The 25,282-nt window shown below is 33.1% G+C and overlaps 1 protein-coding gene across 1 annotated transcript in view; it reads left to right on the top strand.

Annotated features, from left to right (window-relative positions):
- LOC138711652 (procollagen C-endopeptidase enhancer 1-like) overlaps nt 1-25,282 on the top strand; it is a 1,452,145-nt gene that overhangs the window by 1,255,861 nt on the left and 171,002 nt on the right. Inside the window, exon 6 of the mRNA XM_069842784.1 lies at nt 23,547-23,606. Within this exon, the coding sequence (XP_069698885.1) occupies nt 23,547-23,606 (60 nt within the window). The remainder of the gene's footprint in view (nt 1-23,546; nt 23,607-25,282) is intronic.

Below are 25,282 nucleotides of genomic sequence, written 5' to 3'. Positions count from 1 at the left end.
CACTATGTACTATTGCATCTAATTCCAATTACCAGTTTTGTCCTTCGTACTAGTAACTCATGTTGAAATAATTCTGTACCTACTCTATAAAAGAGTACCTTACGTACTGTAAATTCAATCTTCACCTATGTCCAACTCTCACAGATAAAATTACTCAGACATGCTATCTACTGTCCGTCAAAGTGGTTATGTCGCAGGATCGTAGAAAGGGGGGAAATCACGTGACAGTTAATTACTTAACGAGGCCCTTTTATTTAAGTTATTTTAAACAGTTGCATAATATTACGTAGACGTCCAATTAATTCCTAACAGAAATTAATGTTTTCGGAAAAGAGGTAGGAAAGCCCAGCAACTATTGTTTACAGTGGAATGAGCAGAAGCAGGTGGGGGAAATCGGGATGCGACGTAGGCAAACGGACGACAGTACCTGTACGAAAATATGATTCAATATTGGAAGTTTTCGCCACTGGAGAACGTGAACATATTTCTGAAACGTACTATAAGCTACTCACTAAATCAGTACTGCGGCCTTGGTTCTGTGTGGAGGACAGTTGGAACTTCGTTAGTAGAAGGGGTGGGAGTGAAGTACATTAAAAAACTCAGGTACAATAAAAGTTGAAGTAAAAATAAAATGATGTCCCTGTACAAAGTTATAATTTTACCTTCAACAGATTCAGAAATTTAATCTCTTTTGCGACCCATATTAATATTGTTAGATTTTGTTCCCTTGAAATTCAATTGAATTCAGTTAATTGGAGGGAGGCACTATGAATCAGCACTGCGACTTTTCATGATTTATTGCGCTAATCCTCAAGTTAGGTGCATTCTCAAAACCACACCGGCTGCTACACTAAGGTTCGCTGCATCCCAGGTTTCGAACAGGCTGTCCCTAAGCCAGCCCCCTCCGTGCGTCGCCAGCCGGTGATCGGTGAATGCTATAGAATGATGACGGAATGGAGAAATGTTGATGGAATGATGTAGATGAGGAAACGGGAGAATACCGAGAAAAAACCCAATTGCGGTCTTGTCCGCCGCAAGTGCCAGTATGGATGTTTATTGAAAAATCCCAAGCGTGGCCGGGACTCGAACCCAAACCGCCTGCGTGACAGGCTGAAGATCTGACCATTTCATTTTATAACAAGTATACAGGATGTAAGAGGTATAAGTGCCGTCCTTTTCACAGTCGTCGGGGACGGTCTATAGGATCAAAAAATGTCCTCGCAACATAGAGTCAAAACTTGATAGTTTTCGCAGAAAAAAATATTTCTTTTCTTATTTTATTTGCGTTACACTTCTTATATCTTTAGTAAAATTACGAAAACAATTACATCAGTAGGTATATCTAGTAAAGAGTTAATATTAGTTTAAACAAATATTTCTGAGTTCTGTTACGTTTTCGTGAAATTAAATAAAAATGCATGCTTAAATTTGTTAATATTCTGGCGTGAGAGACGTTGCAACGTGTTCAGCAGGCAGTACTCTGCATAGACGTAGGTACAAGTCAGCTGAGTTCAAGCTCCCTGTCCATTTGTCTACTGCAGAGAAGATGACAGTTCAGTACAGGGTATTTAATAAACAACTTACAATGTCATTTACAGTTTAGGAATATCAGTAATTTATGGAGAAAGTCGTAATTCAAGTGAGATAAGAAAGCTGTACCGTCAACCTCAAAGAAGGTTACCTAATCGGCGAACTTTTGTAGCAGTTTCTCAACGATTTTTAGAAACTAGGAGTCTCTTACTCCGTTTCTAAAATCACACAACCAGAAATTTGTTTAAAAATGATACTGCTTTACGGAAGCGGGAGAGAGAAATATTTTGCATTAAAAAAATCGTGTGATTTTGTGCAGAAAGCCATTGTTGTTTATTTTTTAGACATAGGCTACAATAAAAATGGATCAATATTGTTACATAAAATGTAAATTTACCACAATGTTCTATTAATGAGATTGAAAGTTTGTATTTGCTGCTCGTTTTATGTAAACAACAGTATTATCATGGTCCGCTGCTGCATTAGAGTATAGCATCTGTACCGGTATGTCTGTACCCGCTTGAGCTGTACTGTGTACTTATAAACCTATTTCTCCCCATCCAGCAACGTTACAAGACGTCTAATATTGTAAACTTTAATAATTAGTTAAATATTGCAATATTAGGAAAAAAAATTATGACTTTTTTCTTCCTTATGGCATGAATAATTATCTGTAGTAATGTCATGAGAGGTCTGAGATTTATCTGGGAAATCTCAGACCTCGAGTGGCATTTATTAAGACTATTTCGTGAATAAAATAAAAATGTAAATAATATATCCCTAAAATTCGATCACAAAATGTTAATAATTGTTTATTAACGAATACTTAACCTATTCAGACATTGTGAAGTTGAAATACTCCAAGACGAATATCGATTACTGCAATAAAGAAATTCTATGTTATTATTCAGTAGTGCCAATTGCGAAATACAGGTTTAACAATGTTAATTACATGTACTGCACTTTTCTCTTAGTATTATAACATAAATACATTTTCATTATCTGCTGAAACCATAATTTAATTTAACAGTAACAGTGGGGACAGCTATATACCAATGCTTATGTATTCACAGCGAAACATGTTGCTACACAGTGAAGCCATCTCTGTATAGATAGGCCTAATTAAAACACGATTTTTTTTACGCCATACGGAAGGCAGTTTGATAAAAAGACCTTATTATTACTGTGCAAGGTCATTGGGTTTGATATGCGATGATGTTACATAAATTTGAACATCTGACTCTCTATTAATTGTTTCATTTCATTAACAAAATACAAATTTTATAGGCTACTAATAGGTTATGTTATCTGTGGGAACAGGACCAATGTCAGCTGTGCCTTATTTCGAGCGTTACAATCAGTGCTACATGAAAGCATTTTTATAGCTCGACAAACGCATTCTCGCTGTAGAGTGTAACGGAACTAAAGCTGCATCTACACAGTTCAATATTCCAATCGCGTATGCGTGCAATCTGGGAAGAATATTGAAAGAATCAAGTTTAAAAGGTACGTTCAATTAAGATGCATGAAGATTTTGTTTCTACATGGTGCGCCGTTTTGAACGTCGTCTTCACTACGTAAATATATTAATTAATATTAAATATCAATCTGGCATTCATTGCTTTAAAGTTGAAAGAAAAGTTTAACCGTCTAGTTGCATGTTAATGTATTCATGATCATTAATTCACGGGGAAACAGTTGGCGACAACGACTAAACAAAAGAACGACCATGCGATAAATTGATACCGATAAATCTGTAATTGGTTGGAATTAAAAATTTCATTACACTTCATTGGTCGAAAATGGAATGACGTCATATAAACGAAATAGTCAGTTAAAATAATGGCACTTATACCCCTTACACTCTTTATATTGGTATGCACGTATACTGTACTCAAATGAGACTTATTTCGTCACTTTGAAACGGAGACACATTCTCTATCTACGAATGTATTTCCATGCAGCTGTATTGCAACTTCCCTATTGTATTATTTTCTACATGTTTTGTGTGTGGAATGGTTCTGATATTATTTTAGACATAAGTCTGCATGTATTACATTACGAATTATGAATACTTTTTGAGTTCATTGGTACTAAAACCATCCAACGTGATTCAAATTCCAGTGCGGGAATACCTTTTTACACACTGTAGGCTATATATTTGTATGTTTTCAACAACCGTTGAAATGTAGGCATCAGCTGTTCTTGTTGTTAAGTCAATATTTCCCCTTTTCAAATAAACCTCAATAACAATTATGATCTCATGAGAATAGCTTTATTTCCAGTTTTGTACGCGTGTTATTCTCATAAAATTAATGCTTCATTTCATAGAATCGCTCCACACGACATTTTGTTTGCTTGGATCCATTCCTACAGATGCCAAACAATCCTCTTCTTTTCGACCCTCTGTTATGATAATCTTGGCAAAAGAACCTGGCTTTTATAGATCAGCTTAGTCCTTACACAAAAGAGTACAGAGTCTGACATAACTCTGGGAAGCTAAGATCTGTATCATCGCACAAAGAATTCTTTTGTACTCCCGCGCTGTCATACACACACATATATAAAGTTCACAATATCCTCTGCAAATGTTTCTCTCGATATATTGTAGTACAATGGTAATTCCTTATTGGAGGATGTTATTATAAAGCTTGTTCTGAGTTCGAAATTCATGTGGCGATAAAGTATCAAATAAAAATGAATTTGGTAAGAAGGTAGAAATACATTTCATAATTCAACGACATTTTCAACAGTAATCTCACTAGAGGTTTTGATTTATCTAGAGAAAATCAAAACTCTAGTGGGATTTAATTGACTATTACACAATTAGAAGAAAGTATATAAAGATCAGAAGTAACAAAGTACTCCAATACAATAAAATATTAATTGGCTTACGAAAATACAACTGTCTTCAAATGTATTATTGTACCATCTCAACATTACGCTAGATGGCAGTAGTGTTTTATATTATGTTTTCCTGTTATCAGTTGTGCCAACTATGGAATCTTCATTGAACTCTGTGGAAGGTTACTAGTCAAGAAGGCTTTGTTGATTCAGTTTCATTTTTATTAAAACATTTGCATTCCATTTCAATCATCCGGATCCCAGTAATTAACATCACTTGACAGATGATTTTAAATAAATCTTAATATTAAACAATCTCTGATACGTGACTATCCATAATATCATATAGCAGAAGCTATAAAAAACATAACCTAAATAATATAAACAAGTGTTAGAAAAGTTTTAATTAGTTATGATGAAATAATCAAGAAACGTTTTAATTAACGATGATGAAATTAAAAATAAACATGAATAATTTTAAAAGAAACAATTATTGAAAGTACAATTTTCAAATTTGAATGTTTTACTGGTTGGTGGTTCAGTTGATGTTACATTGGAAGTGTGCGTAAAAGAAGTGAACTAGTTTATGTACATGGCGTATCCCTCAACTTATTCAGGATTTCCGAATGTTGCTCTTCATATATGACAAGTGATCTTTATTAATTCTTGTTCTTGAATGCCAATGTGAGTCATATTTGAAAGTGCTGTGCATCGACTGGAGTGGTTTGTAATTTTCAGTTTTTTTGACGTCCAGACCAGTGCAGTTTGAAATGTTGGCAAACAAAAAAACAAATGCTAGGGTAGTAATAAAAATAAACAAATGCTAGGGACGGGATAAAATTGTGCGATAAGCAGCCATGATTGGTTGAAAGACGTCCTTTCGTACCGTTTTATTGGTAAAAAGTAGTGTGACGTAGTAAAAGTGTAATAGTCATTGTAAATATTGCAGATATTGTGGTTGACTAATAATTCTATGAGAATAAAAGTTTCTGTAGTGTATTATATTAAACTAGTGGCTTATGCAGGAAATGATACAAATTAAGTTCATCAGAAGTCCAAATAAAAATTTGTCAGATTTATTTTCAATGAAGAATAGGCCTACCAATAATTTTAAAAGTTATTTGCTTCCATAATAATGAAACATACTCTCTCTGAATGGTTTTTTATGCCAAATACTTTTTTTGAACCTATCTATCTTCAGTTTTGAGTTTAAAAGCGAAAACGGAAGTAACAATGTTGGGACGATCAGTGGATTTTTCATGTGGGAGTAAAGCTGTTGTAGCTATTTCAGGTCATTGTGGATTGTAGGTGAGAGTTAAGAAAATATCAGATTTGCTATGCTTTCGAACAATAGACATAGCATCTTGGTACCGGTAAGCTGCTGCATGTTTCGTAAACTACCTTGAAATGTAGAAGAGATCTTGATGATAATATGATCGGGAGACTACAAAATCTTTTAGCCCTCTTATTTTATAAGTAAGTAATACCTTTTGCTCTTTCCTTAGGAACTGTAATTTTTGCGCTTCCTCCAGACAATACTGAAGAGAATCACGCATTTAAATATCCACACCACACCGCCATTAAATATATGAAAAAGACCCACACCGCTTGATTAATAACTATAAAAATATTTCATTTTTAATAACAATAATTTTAACTTACGTAAGTTTTGTAGTTTTCAGTAACATATACTGTATATATTATACAGTCGTCACTGAGTAAATTAAAGAAATGAAGATCTAATTTAAGATATTCTGTACGTCTACTTACATAACTCCAAAAAGATTTGAGTTTCATATCATCAATAGGTTATATCATTAATATGCATATTGGTGACAAATCCTCACATCATGATATTAACTATAATAATATTTCAGTTTTAACGGTGATAATGTCATCAAACAACCTCAAGTTTCATAGTTTTTAACATCCAATACACAGCTGTATCAACGCTTTACTAAGAAAATTACACACCACAGAATCAGACCTGTAAATTATTTTTAGTAAGTCTTGAAAGTTTTTAATAACTAATTGTAGAGACGTTATAAAAATTACACAAATGGAGATGGACATATTGTTGCCATTATGATGTCAGAGAATTTTCTCTGATTTGCTCTAAATAAGTCAGGCACTGCCTGTTGGATCGCATTTTATGACTGCATAAACAACCATAGGAGTGGCCCTCCAGCTTGGGGAAAGGGTTAACAACCCATCAGGATCCATCAGGGAAAAAGCCCTATGCGGAGGCCGAGATGTAGATGGGAGGATAATATTAAAACGGATTTGAAGGGGGTGGGATATGGTGATAGAGACTCGATTAATCTTGCACAGGATAGGGACCGATGGCGGGCTTATTATTCCTAGAACATAAATTTTACCAGCAATCGAAACGTACTGGTAATAAATTTCAATAAGGAACATAAAAAAGTTTTCTTCCCAGGCAGGATTGGAACCACGAAAGTCTTAGCTACCAATCTGTCGTGCTCTGGAGTGAACAAGGCTCTGAAATCAGCTACAAGGGTCGGTCCGGTTTTTTTTACCACTACTGTACATATTATGTGCTCACTGAATGTAACAATAATCAATAGATTTAATAGATGTGTAGACGTATAGATGTATAAATGAATAAATGTAAAAATAAATAAGTGAATGAATAAATAAATAAAAAGTGTATGAATGAATTATTGAATAAATGAATAAATAAATAAAAATAAATAAAGGAATGAATAAATGAAAAATAAGTAATAAATAAATAAAATTAATAGGCCTAAATAAATGAATAAGAGTATAACTGAATGAATAAATGGAGGAATTCATTCATTCATTCATTATATTCCATAGATCTTACATGAGCAATGAAGCCTTAAGATGTGGAACCAGTCAAAATTTTACAATATTACAATTACAATTTTTACAAACTTTTACAATATTTTTTAATTTTTACAGTTTTACAATTTAGTATTTTTCTACAATTTTTACAATTTTCTGCAATTTTTTATATTATTTTACAATATTTTTGCGAGATTTAGTGAGATGAGGTGAGGTCCGACGATTCGCCAAAAGATTACCCGGCATTTGGGGAAAACCTCGGAAAAAACCCAATCAGGTAATCATATCAAAAAGGTGAAATGAAGTGATGCCGAGGACTAGCCTTAGACAATCCGCCTTCAGTCCCACGGCTAGGGAAAACCTCGGAAGAAACCAATCAATGAGACCAAAGGGGGAATAAATAAACAATACATAAACAACTAAATAAATATATAATTAAATAATAAATAAATAAACAAATCTTAATAACTGTAATATATTAATAAATAAAGAATATACTTACTTACTGGCTTTTAAGGAACCCGGAGGTTCATTGCCGCCCTCACGTAAGCCTGCCATTGGTCCCCATCCTGAGCAAGATTAATCCAGTTTCTACCATCATATCCCACCTCCCTCAAATCCATTTTAATATTATCTTCCCATCTACGTCTCGGCCTCCCCAAAGGTCTTTTTTCCTCCGGCCTCCCAACTAACACACCATGTGCATTTCTGGATTCGCCCATACGTGCTACATTCTCCTGTAACTTCATCCCTCTTAGCCCCAAATATTTTCCTAAGAACTTTATTCTCACACACCCTTAATCTCTGTTCCTCTCTCAAAGTGAGAGTCCAAGTTTCACAACCATACAGAACAACCGGTGATATAATTGTTTTATAAATTCTAACTTTCAGATTTTTTGACAGAAGACTAGATGACAAAAGCTTCTCAACCGAATAATAACACGCATTTCCCATATTTGTTCAGCGTTTAATTTCCTCCCGAGTGTCAATTATATTTGTTACTGTTGCTCCAAGATATTTTAATTTTTCCACCTCTTCGAAAGATAAATCTCAAATTTTTATATTTCCATTTCGTACAATATTCTGGTCACGAGACATTATCATATACTTAGTCTTTTTGGGATTTACTTCTAACCCTATCCCTTTACTTGCTTCAACTAGAATTTCCGCGTTTTCCCTAATCGTTTGTGGATTTTCTCCTAGCATATAGCAATGGCAATTGTCATTTTAACTATGAAATAAATTGAAATACATTTTGAAATGTAGTTAAAGTTAAGAGAAACAAAAATTTATAAGCGCAAATTGAGGTCTCAGCATCCAAACTTTTCCATTTGAAATAAATAAAAAGCAATTGAGATGGTTTAGTAAAGCGCATATTTAATATCTATCGGTAAGAGATTGCACAAGTATAAAAGTACGCAAAGAAATGCAGGAAGTTATGTGACGTGGAAACTTTAGTCTTGTCTATCACTTGACAGTTTAATCGATTGGTTTATAATGTGAGAGCTAGACGTCGACTTCACACGTCAGATTTTACGAAACTGTCACTTTCTAATTCAAGTAATGGCACTTTTATCAGAATCAAGTCGGTAAGGGGCGCGTTATGGCAGTGGCTCATGCAATCCATCGTGGGAACACGCCATTCTGACTTAGCGCCAGATTAAAACTGCTATACGGACAGACTGTCCAATAACCATGTTCACTATTCGAACATATTTCACACATTTTGTAATATTAGTTGCCTACTGCTTTATGTTCGTATATTATATATATGTATATGTGTATATATATATATATATATATATATATATATATATATATATATATGTATAATTTGAACTGGTAATGGAAATTACGGGAAAACGGCTGAACGGATTTTAATGAGTGACAGTCATTTTGAACCTTGGTATCCAAGGATTTTCAGAAAAAATAGTAACTTTCCTTGAAGCGTTAGTTTTCCTACATAATTTTCCTATTTTCCAAAATCCATCTTTCGTCAGTTTTGAGAACTAATTGTGTTTCAGAACAAAACAAAACACACACTACAATAAACAATAGGCTATTACACGAAGGCCATGACCTGCAAGATTGTTGACATATTTAGATTTCAAATTCAATTGGTTATTAAAAACTTCAAGACTTACTAAAATAATTTACAGGTCTGATTCTGCGGTGTGTAATTTTCTGAGTACAGCTGTGTATTATTACCATTAGAAATGAAATATTATTATAGTTAATGCCATGATGTCACTATTTTTCGTTAATTGTACATATTAATGCTATATTGATGGTATGAAAGTGAAACGTTTTGGGGTTATGTAAGTAGATATAGAGAATATCTTAAATTAGATCTTCATATCTATAATTTACCGAGTGGTGGCTATTATATATATAACTACAAAACTTACCTAAGATGATAATGTTATTAAAAATTACATATTTTTGTAGTTATTAATCAAGTGGGGTTGGGTCTTTTTCATATACTTAATGGCGATGTGGTGTGTATATATTTATATGCGTCATTCTCTTCAGTATTGGATCGAAAGAGCGCAAAAATTGCAGTTTCTAAGGAAAGACCAAAGGGTATTACTTACTGATAAAATAAGAAGCCTACAAAATTTTGTAGTCTCCCGATCATTTCAGCAAGATCTCTTAGTAGGACAAAATAATTTTACACTTTACATTTCAAGCTCTACTTTCAACAGCTATACCAAGATGCTATGTCTATTGTTCGAAAGCATAGCAAACCTGACGTTTTTTAACTTTCACCTATAATCCACAATGACCTGAAATAGCTATTGCTTTACTCCCACATGAAAAATCCACTGATCGTCCTGACATTGTTACTTGTGTTTTCGCGTTGAAACTCAAAAACTGAAGGTGAATAGGTTCAAGAAAAAGTATTTGGCATAAAAAACCATTCAGAGGGAGTCTGTTTTATTATTATGGAAGCAAATAACTTTCAAAATGTCTGGTATTCTTCATTGAAAATAAATCCGAAAAATTTTTATTTGCACGTCTAATGAACTTAGTTTGCAGCATTTGCTGCACAAGCCACTAGTTTTTATTCTGTTTTGAATTGTTCCGTTTCTTTCAACTGTCAATCCTTTTTTACTTGACGTACTTCAAAATCTGTCTCCGGTTGATCTGTTACTTTTTGAATCTTAATTTATTTCTATTTTATTAATTTCCTGCATACTTTCTTTGTTCATTTCAATCCTATTTACCCTACTTTCCTTGTTTCTTCTCTTTATCTATATTTATTTCGGAGTTCTGTCGTCTTCTTTTCAATCGTCTTCTGTCGTCTAATGGTTACCATGGTTAGGTCAGAAAGCATGGGTAGACATAGCGGCTCGGTTAGAAAAGCCAACGTACTATGGTGGGAACGATCATGATTTTAAAATCAAATGTAGGAAACAGAAAACGGATGTAGGTAAATTCTCATTTTTAAATAGAACTATAAATGATTGGAATGACCTACCTGCAGCGGTCTTTGAGGGCTGTCCTTCCTTAAGGAGATTCAAGAATAACTTAAAAAGTTGTGTATAAAGTGCAAATTAAAATTAAGGTGACATTCAACATTTAATTTTTTAAGGTGACATGTATTTATCTAGCCTGACGAGTTTACTTCCTTGGTTTGAATTGTAAATTATTTAAAAATAGCGTGTAAGAGGGCCTTAGACTAGAAATGTTTAGTTTAAATGTAGTTCTGTTTATAAGTACAGTTATGCATAAGGGTGTAATTATTTGACTTATTTGAACTGTTGTATCAGTGAAGCGAGGTGAGTCAGTGAAGTTATGGTTTTACAGTGCAGTGAACAGTTTCGATCAGTGATAATTTATAGCGTCAATGAAATGTGTTCTATAGTGTCAGTGAAATGTGTTACAGAGTGTCAGTGAAATGTGTGCTAAAGTGTCAGTGAAATGCGTCATAGTACCACTACAGGGAATGAGATGAGAGTAAAGTGAAAGACTATTGAAACTTATGTAGGACCTATACATAATTATGTAGGTTGTATTGTAAAATTAGGTATTTATTTATGTTTTATTATTATTGTGTTAAATTGTATTGTGTATTCTTATTGTATTGTGTATAAAATTGTATATGTGTTGTAAAATTGTATTGTGTATTGTAAATTTTATTGTGTATTGCTTATCATTTTATTGTGTATTGTTTATATTGTATATACCACTGCCACCGGGTGCTTGCCCACTTGCAGTGTAAATAAATACATACATACATGTCAGCATTTGGGCACAAGAATCGCGAGTTCAGTTTCCGTCTTGTTCATTACAATTTAATGTTCGATGAATTTCTTAGTTTGGCTTCCTCCTGAGCGACAAATGTTATACAGTGTTCCAATTATTCGTAGTATGGCTTAAAGATGGGATGTGACAGCGTTTTAGCGTCACAACTTCGAACTATGACAGGAAAAACCGCTGTAACGATTTTGTTACAGTGTGATTTTTGTGTTCAAATGATTATTGGCGATTGTGGGTCTCCTTTTCTTGTCAGTAGATATCCAAGTCGTCTATAAGTCAATTTCACTGCCATCTATGTATCTTTAAAGAAACCACGAGGAATACTATACCAGTGTTTCTCATCCCGACCCGACAGATGTTTGTTTATCGCTATTCCGCTAATTAAGTTGATATACCGGTGCCATGTCTTATATCAAGAATAACGAATAGCGCGGCGAGTATACTAAAAACAAAACATGATCTAAGGTTTGTTATCGCTGTGAGTGGGCTCGTATATTCGCTGAATACGAATGATTAAGCGAATCAAAGGGATTTTGAAATGAACTGTTACACTTGTTCGAATTACATTTTTCCACATTTAAAGGACAAAACTAAAATTACTTCAATAACATGTTATCATAATACTCTGCCCTCTTAAATTGACTTAGCATAATGGAAATTAAGTTAATGGCCTTCCGAAAACACGCTATGAAATATTTCATATAAAACAATTTTGTTTTATTTTGTTTTATTCAGGAATTACTTGTCAATAGGTTTATTACGCACAATATACTTAACTTTATTTCAATCGGTAATTATTTATGGAATTATAGGACGGGGTAGGTTATTTAAATCCAATTTTAATCCACTTTATTTATTATAGAAGAAAATAATTAAAATATATATTCATAAACCTATTGATTTTCCATATCAAAAATTGTTTTTAAACATTAATGTTGTTCAAATATGACAAATTTATTACATTGTATTAATAAAATTCATACATAAAAATTTAAATAATTTTGAATTGTATTCTCATAGTTATGAAACAAAAGGTTTGAATTCTTTAAGATTGTTTGAACCAAAATGCAACACTGCTACAGTATTTAATCATAGTAGTAATTTAGGCCCAAGAATATATATCAAATTTATATTTAAATATCCTAATCTTGTGAATTCAAATAGTTCTAGTATTAAATTAAAAAATTTATGTATGGAATTTATAAAAATCGAAAAATTGTAAATTTCAATTCATATATTTTATTGCGTTGTAGACATAAGACAAATTGTATTATATACTTCTTAAATCTGCAGTGCTCGGGAAAAGTGACATAAGTCAGTTTCCACAAACCTTTTTTGATAATTTATTGACAACTTACACTGGTTTATGTCGATCTGATTTTTTTCTGTATGAATTATTGTAATGGGAGAAATACTTATGTATTTTTTTCCAAGCGAGCAGATGTTCCGTAAGTTGCCAATAAATTATCAAAAAAAGGTTGTGGAAACTGACTTATGTCACTTTTCCCAAGCACTGCAGAATTTCAATTCAGGAATCCGCCCGTGAGTAGGAGTTCTACTCTTTCAGGGGCGAGCTAAAGTTTTTCTGTTTACATTATATTTCATGTTACAATTTTTAGCAAAATAAATAAATAAATAAATAAATAAATAAATAAATAATTTTTTATCTCGAAAAGGAAGCAAAACCTAGCAAAATTGTATTAAAAATTTGTTTGAAATTTCTCAAAGAATAACCCCTTTAAATTAATGACATTCCTTACCGTTCATTCTGTATACATGATGGAAGTGAAATAGCCTTGCAGATTTCCAGAGCGAATGACTCACGTTATATGTAACAAAGAAATTAATATCATATTGGTGGAAAGTTCATAGTTTTTTTTTTTTCAGAAAAAAAAAAATTTCCCATTATTTACATTTATATTGTGTAAGACAACAATCAGAATTATGTAATTTAACACTTAATATAGATGTAGGAGGTTTGTTACATTTTTCAGATAATGAGAATGGAATAATTATGGTTTTATTTTCGTTGATAGAAAGATTAATTTATGTCAAACCATTTTTTTATTAATGTAAGTCCATTATTTGAGTTATTATATGCATCATACAGGGTTTTTCCACCAAAAAGTAAAACTGTGACATCTGCATAAGAATAGTGAACACCATTGTATTGTTGTAAGTCAATTTTTAATGTCATTAATATATATATAAACTTATACAGCCTATATAATTTGTATTTATCAATTAAAATTTGAAATTAGTAAATTTTACAGCGGTGACCTCAGGGATCCTGAAATATAACAAAACGTTAAAAACATGGCACATAATGTAATTACATAATGGATTTTATCCATTTTGTCCTTGTCTTCGTTTATTTTCCATTTTGTAACTTATTTGTACATAATATATCTTCGTCTCTCCTTTCTTTACTCTGTTATTTCGTGCATACAGACACACGTACATACAAAGACAAAATATATGACATATAGGCTACTTCGATTCTAACCTTTATTCTTTTCATGATGTCGTCCATTGACCCCTATGATTGCGCTGCTTCTTTCCCCTCTAGTCCAATTCCCTGTTATTACATTTCAACCTCACGTTCTCACAACCACCGCCTTCTTGACGCTCTTGAAAAAACCGGTTCGGTGTTACTCGTTGACCAAAACATTTCAATATCTATGCAAAAAGAATGGAGGTAGCGGGCAGTTGCCTGGCAACCAGCGCGTGGGGCGGTGAGATATCGGTAGTCATTTTGACCTGCAGTATCATCTATTTCTTACGCCGAAAAGGGATTTTTCTATAAATCATGAGGCTGTGTAGAAAGGAAGTGCGTACGTGTAACCAAATATTCTTGACCCAGTTTCCTTTGAAAACTTTTAGTACGAGGTGTGAATAAAACATTTCACAAGTACTATGTTAAAATATGTCGACAATGAGTGTTGACTTCAACGTCATTCATCATAATCATCATTATCATAATAATCAACAAAATCACCATCACCATCACCAACACCATCAGTATTCATAACATAATTTTGGCCTGTGGATTGTAATTTAAACTTTTCCCTAAGTAATTCTGTACTACATAGCTTTCTGAGAACTTACTTACTTACTTACTGGCTTTTAAGAAAACCCGGAGGTTCATTGCCGCCCTCACATAAGCCCGCCATCGGTCCCTATCCTGAGCAAGATTAATCCATTCTCTATCATCATATCCCACCTCCCTTAAATCCATTTTAATATTATCTTCCCATCTACGTCTCGGCCTCCCTAGAGGTCATTTTCCCTCCGGCCTCCCAACTGACTTTGAAGGATTCTTAACAAATATATATTATTTATATATATTATTTTAATGTACCGAAGTACATATGAGACGATTCTTCCTACGCCGGGGTGGAATCCGGTGTGACTTAGTGGATAAAGCGTCAGCACGTAGAGCTGAAAACCCGGGTTCAAATCCCGGCGCCGGAGAGAATTTTTCTCCGTTCCATTACTCTTTCATCGATTCTTAACAAGCTGATTTTTACGGTGATGGGTTGTAAAACTACGTATTCTAAATAAACACCTCCGAAACATGCAGTTTTAGAGAAATATTATATATAGTCGTATGTACAGGTATTTAAATTTGTGTCATATTCTATGTGAATATTCCTATTGAAGAAACATTTCCATCTTTTACACAAAAATCTTATATAGTAACGTTACAAGAGATGTAAGATTTGCCGATTTATTTGGGAAATCTCAGATCTCGAGTGACATTTATTAGGATCATTTCGTGAATAAAATAAAAATGTAAATATATCCCTAAAATTCACCTATAAAATGTTAATAATTATATATTTATGAATACTTAACCTATACAGACATTGTGAAGTCGAAATAGCTGAATAACAATTACTATAATAAAGAAATTGAATGTTATTCAGTAATGCCAATTCAGAAAATCGAAATACAGGTTTTAAAATGTTAATTACATGCACTGGGCTTTTCTCTTGTTATTATAACAGAAATACGTTTTCATCATCTACTGAAATCATAATTTAATTTAAACATTTTATAGTAGGTATAATTACAAACAATCTGATTAATACATTAATTAAATGAACATTTGTTATGAAGGAGTGTCATTTTCTTTAGATACAATGGACATGGAATTAGAAGATGAAGATGTATATGTGGTAGTAGGATTTCGCAATTTATTTAGTAAAATGGATTCATGCTCATCGATTTACGTGGAAACAGTTGGCGGCACTGACTAAACAAAAGAACGACCATGCGATAACTTGATAATGATAAATCGAGCTGCAGAAATTATCGCGATGTATGACTGTGATCGGTTGGAATTCAAAATTTCATTACACTTCAATGGCTGAAAATGGAATGACGTCATATAAACAAAATAGTCAATATAAAGCGATTAGTTTTCGAGATGAGAGAGATTTTACTGTATGGAAATAGAGTCTAGTCTTCTTCTTTTTCTAACTCTAGAAGCTAAAATTTTTGCTTGTCCAATCCCTTCAATTCCGCGGTATCTGTCCTGTAACTGCGGCCTTGCTAACGGTATTTTTTGTTGTATATCCAGTCGCTAACTTCCTCACTATGCTATTTTTCTACGTTGTGCTTATGTGTTCCTTCGAATTCATTCTCGTGTCTTTAAGGGAAGGGGATGGTATAATATGAGATCTTTTTTCCTAATTGATGCACATTTTCAGTATTTTTATGTAAAAATGTCGCTGTTGCAACACCGTAAGTGGTTAGGTACAGCTAACAGCAGTAAAATTTTGGAAATATTCAACATTTTTCCCCCCATTATACTGTATCTTGCCCAATAATGAAAATTAGTTTGTGTAAAACACTGTCCTTACTCTATATTAAAAAAATATTTTTACGATCAAAAATATTATTTACATTTTTTTTTTTCAAAATTCAGTTCACTGTGCAGTGATGAAGCATTTCTCACTTAACTCAAAAACTATCCAACATTCTGTGATTAAATTTTTTGTGTGTATTTATCTATGTATTCCATACTAATAATAAATCTGTAGCCGAAATTTTTCTGGTAATTTTAGATTTTCCAAAAATAATTGGTCCTAACATATATAATTAACCGCCCTGAAACCGAAAATCGCTTTTTTGAAATTTTTGTCTATCTGTCTGTCTGTCTGGATATTTGTTACGTTTTCACACGATAATGGCTGAACCGATTTATATGAAAATTGGAATATAAATTAAGTTCGTTGTAACTTAGAATTTAGGCTATATGGCATTCAAAATATTTTAATTAAAAGGGGGGTTATAAGGGGGCTTGAATTAAATAAATCGAAATATCTCCCTTATTATTAATTTTCGTGAAAAATATTACATAACAAAAGTTTCTTTAAAAATAATTTCCAAAATAATTTCCGATAAGTTTTATTCCATGCAACATTTTGATAGGACTGATATTTAACCCATTTTAACCTAGCGTTACCATATGGTAACGCAGTGCACAAAGGAATATAACTTGCTTCATACACATCCTTAATTAATAAAACTGGAATTTTTGTTTGTGAATCCAAGCTACATGATTGGTTCTTTCTTATTACATTATGAAATTACCAATTTTTTAAGCTACATGATTGGTTCTTTCTTATTACATTATGAAATTACCAATTTTTTTATACCAGTTGGGCAAGAGCAGCTGCGCGATTTAGATGTTGCTTTCTCAGCAGCAATTTTGGAGAGCAACAAGAAGTAAGATAATGTATTTGTTACTTTGATTAATTTGATTGTAATGTTTGTTGTGGTATTTTACTTATTGTTGATTGAGTATTCATGTACATCAAGCACAAGTTTACAATCCGTACCATTGTTGTGGATATAATACATTGTTTCTTACGGTACCATATGGTAACGCTAGGCTAATATGTTGTCACTCATTCTTTGTGCTCTCTTGCTACTAACAGTAAGACGGAGGAGTTGCAAGACAGTACAAGTAACAAAATGAATGTTACAAACAGGTGCGTGAAAGTTCATGAGATACTTTGGGAATTAGAAAACGAAAAATTAGAGCATTCTACATACAGCCACCAAAGCCCAATTTTGCATCTGACGAGAACTCTGCAGATGTAGAGGGTGGCATGTTCGACAACCTAAGTGGAAGGAAACATAGTACTGAAGCTGGGGTTATTTTTGTTAATAGCGACAGAATAGGTGCACCAGATGATATTTCTTTTATAGAAGAAGAGGAAGTTGAAGAGTCATCTGTGATAGAAAGAGAATGATACCGTCAACATTGCAATTTTGGAAATGGTGCCATCAGGGAAACGTAAGTGAATAAAACAGTATGTTATAACAGTTCAATCGATTTCTCCAGAGAGTGACTTCTAAAGACAGAGATGTGACAAATTTTGTTTTCATTATAAAAATTCGCTTTATCTATGTAAAAACTGTTTTAGCACATGTTCATATGGTTGTTAGATTTAGCTATACAAAATACTTTGCAGCCAAGTAGAAGATCTGGCTCACCACTGAATAAATTAGAATTCAAATGGGAGATTTGAAGAAGTCGGGGAGCATCCCAAAAGGCAAGGGGTGACCGTCTACTTCCAAATACAGCGATATTGGAGCTACGAGACGTTTCCAAAAAGTAAGTTTCCCTGGGGCCGTTTGCAGAAATTAAATACAATTTTATGGAAAGATTTATTCGAACAGATACAGGAATTGTTGAGCTATTTTTTCAACATATTTCCACCTGAATTGAGACTTTTTGTTACAATGGTATCAACAGAGAGGTGCAAACGACTGTCACACACTGGTTCCGATTCCAGGCGGGAGACTTCTACGTGGGACAAAAGTTGTTCCCACCGTGTGACAAATCTCTCAGTTCCAGTGGGAAATATGTTGAAAAATAGTTCAACAATTGCTGTATCTGTTCCAATAAATCTTTTCATAAAATTATGTTTTCTTTCTGTAAACGGCTCCGGGTAAATTTACTTTCTGGACGTCACTCGCAGAACATCTGATTATATAAGATACGATGGAATGGAACATTAGTGATTCTGATACCAGGAAACAAAAGACAGCGATGTGCTAGTGAGAATGCTCTTCCGACATACAGCTTCCTCAAAATTTGATGTAGCTCATGTTTTTTTCGTCATATCATAAGAAATGTTTTACCTTACTACCGAAATATGTGAAAATCATACAAAGAATTTATGTAAAACGTTATGTTACGAAAATGTGTTTTGTTCATACGAGTATTTTGTGACAATAATTCTATTATGTATATTTGTTCAGGTATTGCGAAAGTAATTTTCTTATTTTTGTATTTTTTGTATTATTTGTATGGAGTGTGGTATTGTGTGGGGCAGAAACGTGGACATTACGACGAAATGAAGAGAAACGAATAGATGCATTTGAATTGTGAATAAGGAGAAGAATGGAACGTGTTAAGTTTACAGACAATAAGAATTGAGTGGAAAGAGTGGGTGAAGAAAGAATGATGCTGAAACTGATTAGGAAGAGGAAAAGGAATTGGTTGGGTCACTGGCCGAGAAGATACTGCCTATTGAAGGATGCACTGGAAGGAATGGTGAACGGGAGTGAATGGTAAAGAGTTTAGAGCAGAAGAAGATATAAATGATAGACGACATGAAGATATATGGATCATACGAGAAGACAAACAGGAAGGCAGAAGATAGGAAACATTGGAGAATGCTGGGTTTGCAGTGAAAGATATGACCTTGGGCAGAACACTGAATGAGTGACGAATTTATTATTTGTATGCTAAAGTTCAGTTAAGTTCAATAAATTGCTTGAAAGATGTCATTATAAGGCAACAACTCATTCTTTAAGATTTGACAACATAATGACCTAGCGTTACCATAAGGTAACGCCTTGTAATTCCACATATTCGCTTCAACAATTGAAAACAAAGGCATTGTTGTGTTCAATTACATCCATTTATTTAGTCTATAACGAAATAAACGACAAACTTGACGAAAAATAATTCAGGCTTTTAAGGGTTAATGAGATAAATGCTTTTCAAAATTACAATAACGCCATCTAAGGCAGTGTAATGAAATAAAAAACAAATGACTTCGTCTGTAAGGGGCCTTGGACAACAACAATCGAAAGCTATTAAACATAGCCTACAGAGAATATTTCTATGTTTGTATGAAGTAATATCGGAAGCTAAATTAACCGATTAGTATAATTAATTATTAATTCACCATTGGAAAGTGTAGTTTCCCTAGATGGACATAATGCTATAATGTTATTACATTAACTTCTGAGAGAATCGAGGACAGGTAAGATTAAAATAGCTTCTTATGCACAGAAATCTTCATAGGCATTCGTTTCCTGTATTTTCTAAACTAATTTTTATGACCAAATGAGTGTCTCTGGATCATAATGATCGCATTTTAATTTTTTTAATACAATTTAAATTAAGTAATATAATAAACGATTTATCCTTCTATCAAACACGAATGTTCCCTGGATCAAATGTCCTATTTTAATTATGTAATTACTTTATATTTATTTCTAACGGGTGCAGCGGAGCGCACGGGTACGCCTAGTATGTATAATATTATGCAAGATCACTTCCTTTCCTTTGATAGATTGACTGATAAAAATAAATTCATTAAAAATGGTAAAATATCAGCATTGTCTTCTAATACAAAATAAAAAAAAATATTATTTATTAAAGGATGTAGTTGAAAGAGCATGATATTGTAAACATGAGTTTCAGCAATAAAATAAAAGATAGAGAACTTGAAAAAGTTAACAAATGTATGAGTTATGAGAGAAACTTTTCATCACTGCACAGTGAACTACCACCATTGTGAATTTCGAAAAAAAAAAAAAAAAAAAGAATATTTTATTATCGTATTTTTTTTTTTTCATATAGCAGAAGTACAGTGTTTTACACATACCAAATTTTTAATTATTGTACAAGACACAGTAATGGAGGAAAAAAATGTTAAATATTTCTAAAAATTTTACTGCTGTAAGCTATACCTAACCCCTTAAATTCGAGGTTAGTTGTTGACAAAAATTGTCCCAAATGAAAAAAAGAAAGATTACCTGGATACAATAATTCACTGAAATAGATAATATTTTTGCAATTTTTGAAGATCATTTCAAACTTTATACCGCATTTTGCTCCTAAGAGCACGTTCATTAAAATGTTAGGACCAGAATTTTGTTATTTGATTATGATAACAATAGTAGTAGTAGTAATAATAATAATAATAATAATAATAATAGTAATAATAATAATAATAATAATAATAATAATAATAATAATAATAATAATAATTTATTTTATTTTAGCTGACAAACCTTCTTTTTCACTCAACCATTTATTAGCTTTCATAAATTTAAGATAGGCAGTTTTATTTTAAGAATGAATTCGCATGCATATTTTTCAAATGCAACAAAATAAACTTATATCACAAAGAAAAACCTGCCTAATTGCCTAAGAATGTGTGAACTAAATATCATACATACAGCATTATTAGTTCTGAAGATAAAACATTTTGTATAAGAATAAAACAAAGTTACGGTAAATTGCAATCAAAGTTTAGTGTCAGTTAACAACTTTGTACAGCAGAGCTTTCAAAATGGCGTCACATCAGCTAATAAAGCCATAAATCCACATTAAATGTTATGTAATAGCCATATGTTTCGTATAGCAAACATTATTTTCAGTAAAATAAATAATGTACCCATACTAGTTTTCCAATATATTTAATCATTCTTTCGCCTTGAAAATTCTGTGCACCATAGCTTCAAAAATGGCGTCGCAGCAGCTGACAATGCCATAAAACCGCATGAAATTTTATATAATATATTTTGTCACATATCAGTGCTATTTTAAACGTTCATTTTAATCCACTGGCTTTTCACCATATTAAAAATCATCTTCTCCCTTTAATGAAAAGGTTTACTGGTATTGAAACTAATATGATATTTATATTGAAGATATTGAAATGTGTAGGGAAGAAAAAAATTATATAACATGTACAGTAATATTTTAACGTGAACACATCTTTTTTCTTGGTACAATAATTGATGTATGCTACGCATTCGCTTCCCTACAGCAATGTTACCGAGTTCCGATCGAGAAACAATTTATCACATTAAGAACCAGAATTACTTTAATTCCACAAATTAATTGATTGTGACATCTTTAAGCAGTATTTTATTCTGAAATATTTGTGTTTGCAAGCGTGGTTATTAAAATATTAATTAACTTACAGGTCACAAATAATTTTCGGAGTATACTCTGTCTACTACTTCACCAACTGTATTACTTTATATAACAGAGAATTCACAACTGACCATTTTTGAAATCCATTAAAATATCCCGTCATTTAGACTACATTTTTAAATTGTCGCTTTAATTGATTTGTAGCTGCTGCATATGGACAAATACCATCAAGTAGTTAATAAGAAATGTCTATTTGCCTATACCAGGCATGTCAATTGATGCCCACAGGAGCAAGCGCGCGCTTTAGAGCCCAGGAAAGCCTGAGCGCTTTACAGCGGAAAGGAAAGAGACAGACGAAAGAGGTGGTATATGCCGCTTGGTCGAGCTATATTCAGGAATGGCCAGCACTGATTCAGTAGATAATAGAGAACTTATTAAAAGTGTATCCCATGTTAATTTTTAGATTTGCCTGAGAAGTATAAGTGCATTATAAGAATGTAAGTTTTAATTTTAATGCTCATTTTTCACAAGTTTGATTTTTTTATTCAAAAGAAATATTTCCTCAACTTTTTGTATAGAAAAGTGAAATTTTCAGGTATATGCCTATTTATTTAGTAGCCTTACAGAATGTTTTCGTAAATCTAATATACCTTATATACGTAGGCCTATTACTGAAGATAGTGTATTGAAAATTTTGAAAATATTCGCATGGAAATTTGTTTGTAAGGAAATGAATTAAAAAAACAACTACTGTTACATCATAAGCAAAATACACGTGCCCATGTGTTGTAAAAATGTCAACTCTATAGCTTCAGCAGTTTTCGAGAAAATAATTTAATATTCTGATGATAGGAAGTTGCTCACAAATATCACCTTAAAAGCATAATGCGATGAGAGTTTTGTTATGTAATATTAGTTACACTTAAAACAGATACAGTACCTAGGTAACTTTGCTTTGTACTGTAATATTGTTTTGATTAGTTTATTGATTACTTTTGTAAGGCTAAAGATACCATCAATATAAATTCCAAGTTATCATGTCATACTCAATCTCTTTCTTTGGAATATCACTTTCTTTATGAATGATGTGTTTCATCCACTTAATACAGTATAATATTATACTACTATGGAATTTAAGTGAATATTCCTTCTTAACTCTCTATTATGTTATTAAGATGTAAAACACAAGTGCAACATTAAGAAATCAGTGTTAGTACTTTTGTTTTACAGATAATATAGATAATATTAAACAGAAAGAAGCCACATAAAAATAACGATATAAAATTTCACGTTCCGTTTGAAGTTTGTGCACCACTGTTTTCTTAATCCAACAGGTTGCTTATTCATATACACAATCCTTCCTCTTTCCATACTTAGCGCTTGCTGCCCGCGCACGACTTCAAGGTCAGAAAAATGCGCTTGCTTTGACATCACTGGCTTACAGATCACAAATAATTTTCGGAGTATATTCTGTCTACTACTTCACCAACTTTATTACTTTATATAAGAGAGAATTCACAAATGACCTTTGAAATCCATTAAATATCCCGTCATTTAGACTACATTTTCAAATTGTCGCTTTAATTGTTTTGTAGCTACCGAATATGGACAAATACCATGAAGTAGTTAATAAGAAATGTTTGTTGGCGTATACTGACACAAGCGGGCAGAAGGAGTTCGAAAATACAATTTTTCAGAGTAAGATGTATTGAAAGCATATTTCTTAAAATCTCGAAAGTCTCTTTCCAGCATGACAATACTTTCTACTTACGCTTTGTAGCTTGGTAAATTTAAAAAAATGCGCTCTATTTTATCACGAACTGCAACCTATATGATTCCTTACATAAGAAGTATTATATATTTTTTCATCTGTTTTCAGGTTAAAGGAAAGGATTCGAATCGTATTTGAAGAAGTGACCTTACAGAAAGGAGATCTAAGGTAAGAAGATTTTCAGTTTCTATAGTAACATTGAAGCTTTCAAAGGGTATGACGCAGCAGTGATCATTCTTAAGTCCGCAGCTCTTCGCGCTATCTGTCGACCACAAAGAGAAACTAGAGAGGATATACTGTTGTCAGAATCCATCACCAGGAGGAAATTACCAAGTCTTCTAACAAAATTGTGTTTGGGGATGTCTCAAGGCTCAAACAGCCACAGAAATATCAGAAGCGAATCTCCGGCTTGGCGGGGACAAGCCTTCGACTGTCTCCGCACCAGCTTTCGCAGCGAGCGATGCACAATATCATGTCAAAAATTACCTGCACAAGTCTTTCGGACTAAAACACGAGTAGGCCCGTAAAATTATGTTAGTTAAATAGTGTTGTTTTTAGTAGATCTTTTTCTTTAAGTTTACGGAATGTATTTTTAGAAACGTGAATTTATACAGGATGTTCTAACGAATGTGTATGTATTGTGGGTCCCTATCACCACAGCATGGCGCGTCCTCAGGTTGCGGATCGGGGAGACAGCCTCCAGACATGGAGGGTAGGTGTGAATATGTTGAATAAGCAGTCGCGGACAGCCGATTAGGGGTGGTCCTCGAGCTTGGGGGTTGGGCGAAGGGCTAACAACACATCAGCGTAAACAAACAGCTTGTTATGAAACCTTCAAATAACCCTCGGAATGGGACTGATTCTCTGGCACGACCACAGCAAAGGAATAAGGTTTTGAGATTTGGTACTTGGAATGTTACAAGTCTATATAGAACAGGAGAGGTAACAGTAGCAAAATAACTAGCTAGATATAGAATAGACTTTTTGGGAGTACACGATGTTAGGTTAGATGAGAACGGCATAACACAAATAGGAAATCCAAAAACGATTAGGGAAAACGCGGAAATTTTACTTGAAGCAAGTAAAGATATAGGTTTGGTAGTAAATCCCGAAAAGACAAAGTATATGATTGTGTCTCGTGATGTGAATATTGTACCAAATGGAAATATAAAAATTGGAAATTTATCTTTTGAAGAGGTGGAAAAATTCAAATACCTGGGAGTAACAGTAAAAAATATAAATGATACTCGGGAGGAAATTAAACACAGGATAAATATGAGAAATGCGTGTTATTATTCGGTAGAGAAGCTTTTATTATCCAGTCTGCTGTCAAAAAATCTGAAAGTTAGAATTTATAAAACAGTTATATTACCGGTTGTTCCTTATGGTTGTGAAACTTATACTCTCACTTTGAGAGAGGAACATAGGTTAAGGGTGTTTGAGAATAAGGTGCTTAGGAAAATATTTGGGGCTAAGAAGGATGAAGTTACAGGAGAGTGGAGAAAGTTACACAACACAGAACTGCACGCATTGTATTCTTCACCTGACATAATTCGGAACATAAAATCCAGACGTTTGAGATGGGCAGGGCATATAGCACGTATGGGCGAATCCAGAAATGCATATAGAGTGTTAATTGAGAGGCCAGAGGGAAAAAGACCTTTGGTGAGGCCGAGACGTAGATGGGAAGATAATATTAAAATGGATTTGAGGGAGGTGGGCTATGATGATAGAGACTGGATTAATCTTGCTCAGGATAGTGACCAATGGCGGGCTTATGTGAGGGCGGCAATGAACCTCCGGGTTCCTTAAAAGCCAGTAAGTACGTTCTAATGAATGTGATA

Source organism: Periplaneta americana, chromosome 13 (assembly GCF_040183065.1).
Source record: "Periplaneta americana isolate PAMFEO1 chromosome 13, P.americana_PAMFEO1_priV1, whole genome shotgun sequence".
Lineage (NCBI taxonomy): Eukaryota > Metazoa > Arthropoda > Insecta > Blattodea > Blattidae > Periplaneta > Periplaneta americana.
The sequence above is the reverse complement of the archived record's forward strand: the minus strand, read 5'-3'. Positions and strand labels throughout refer to the sequence as shown.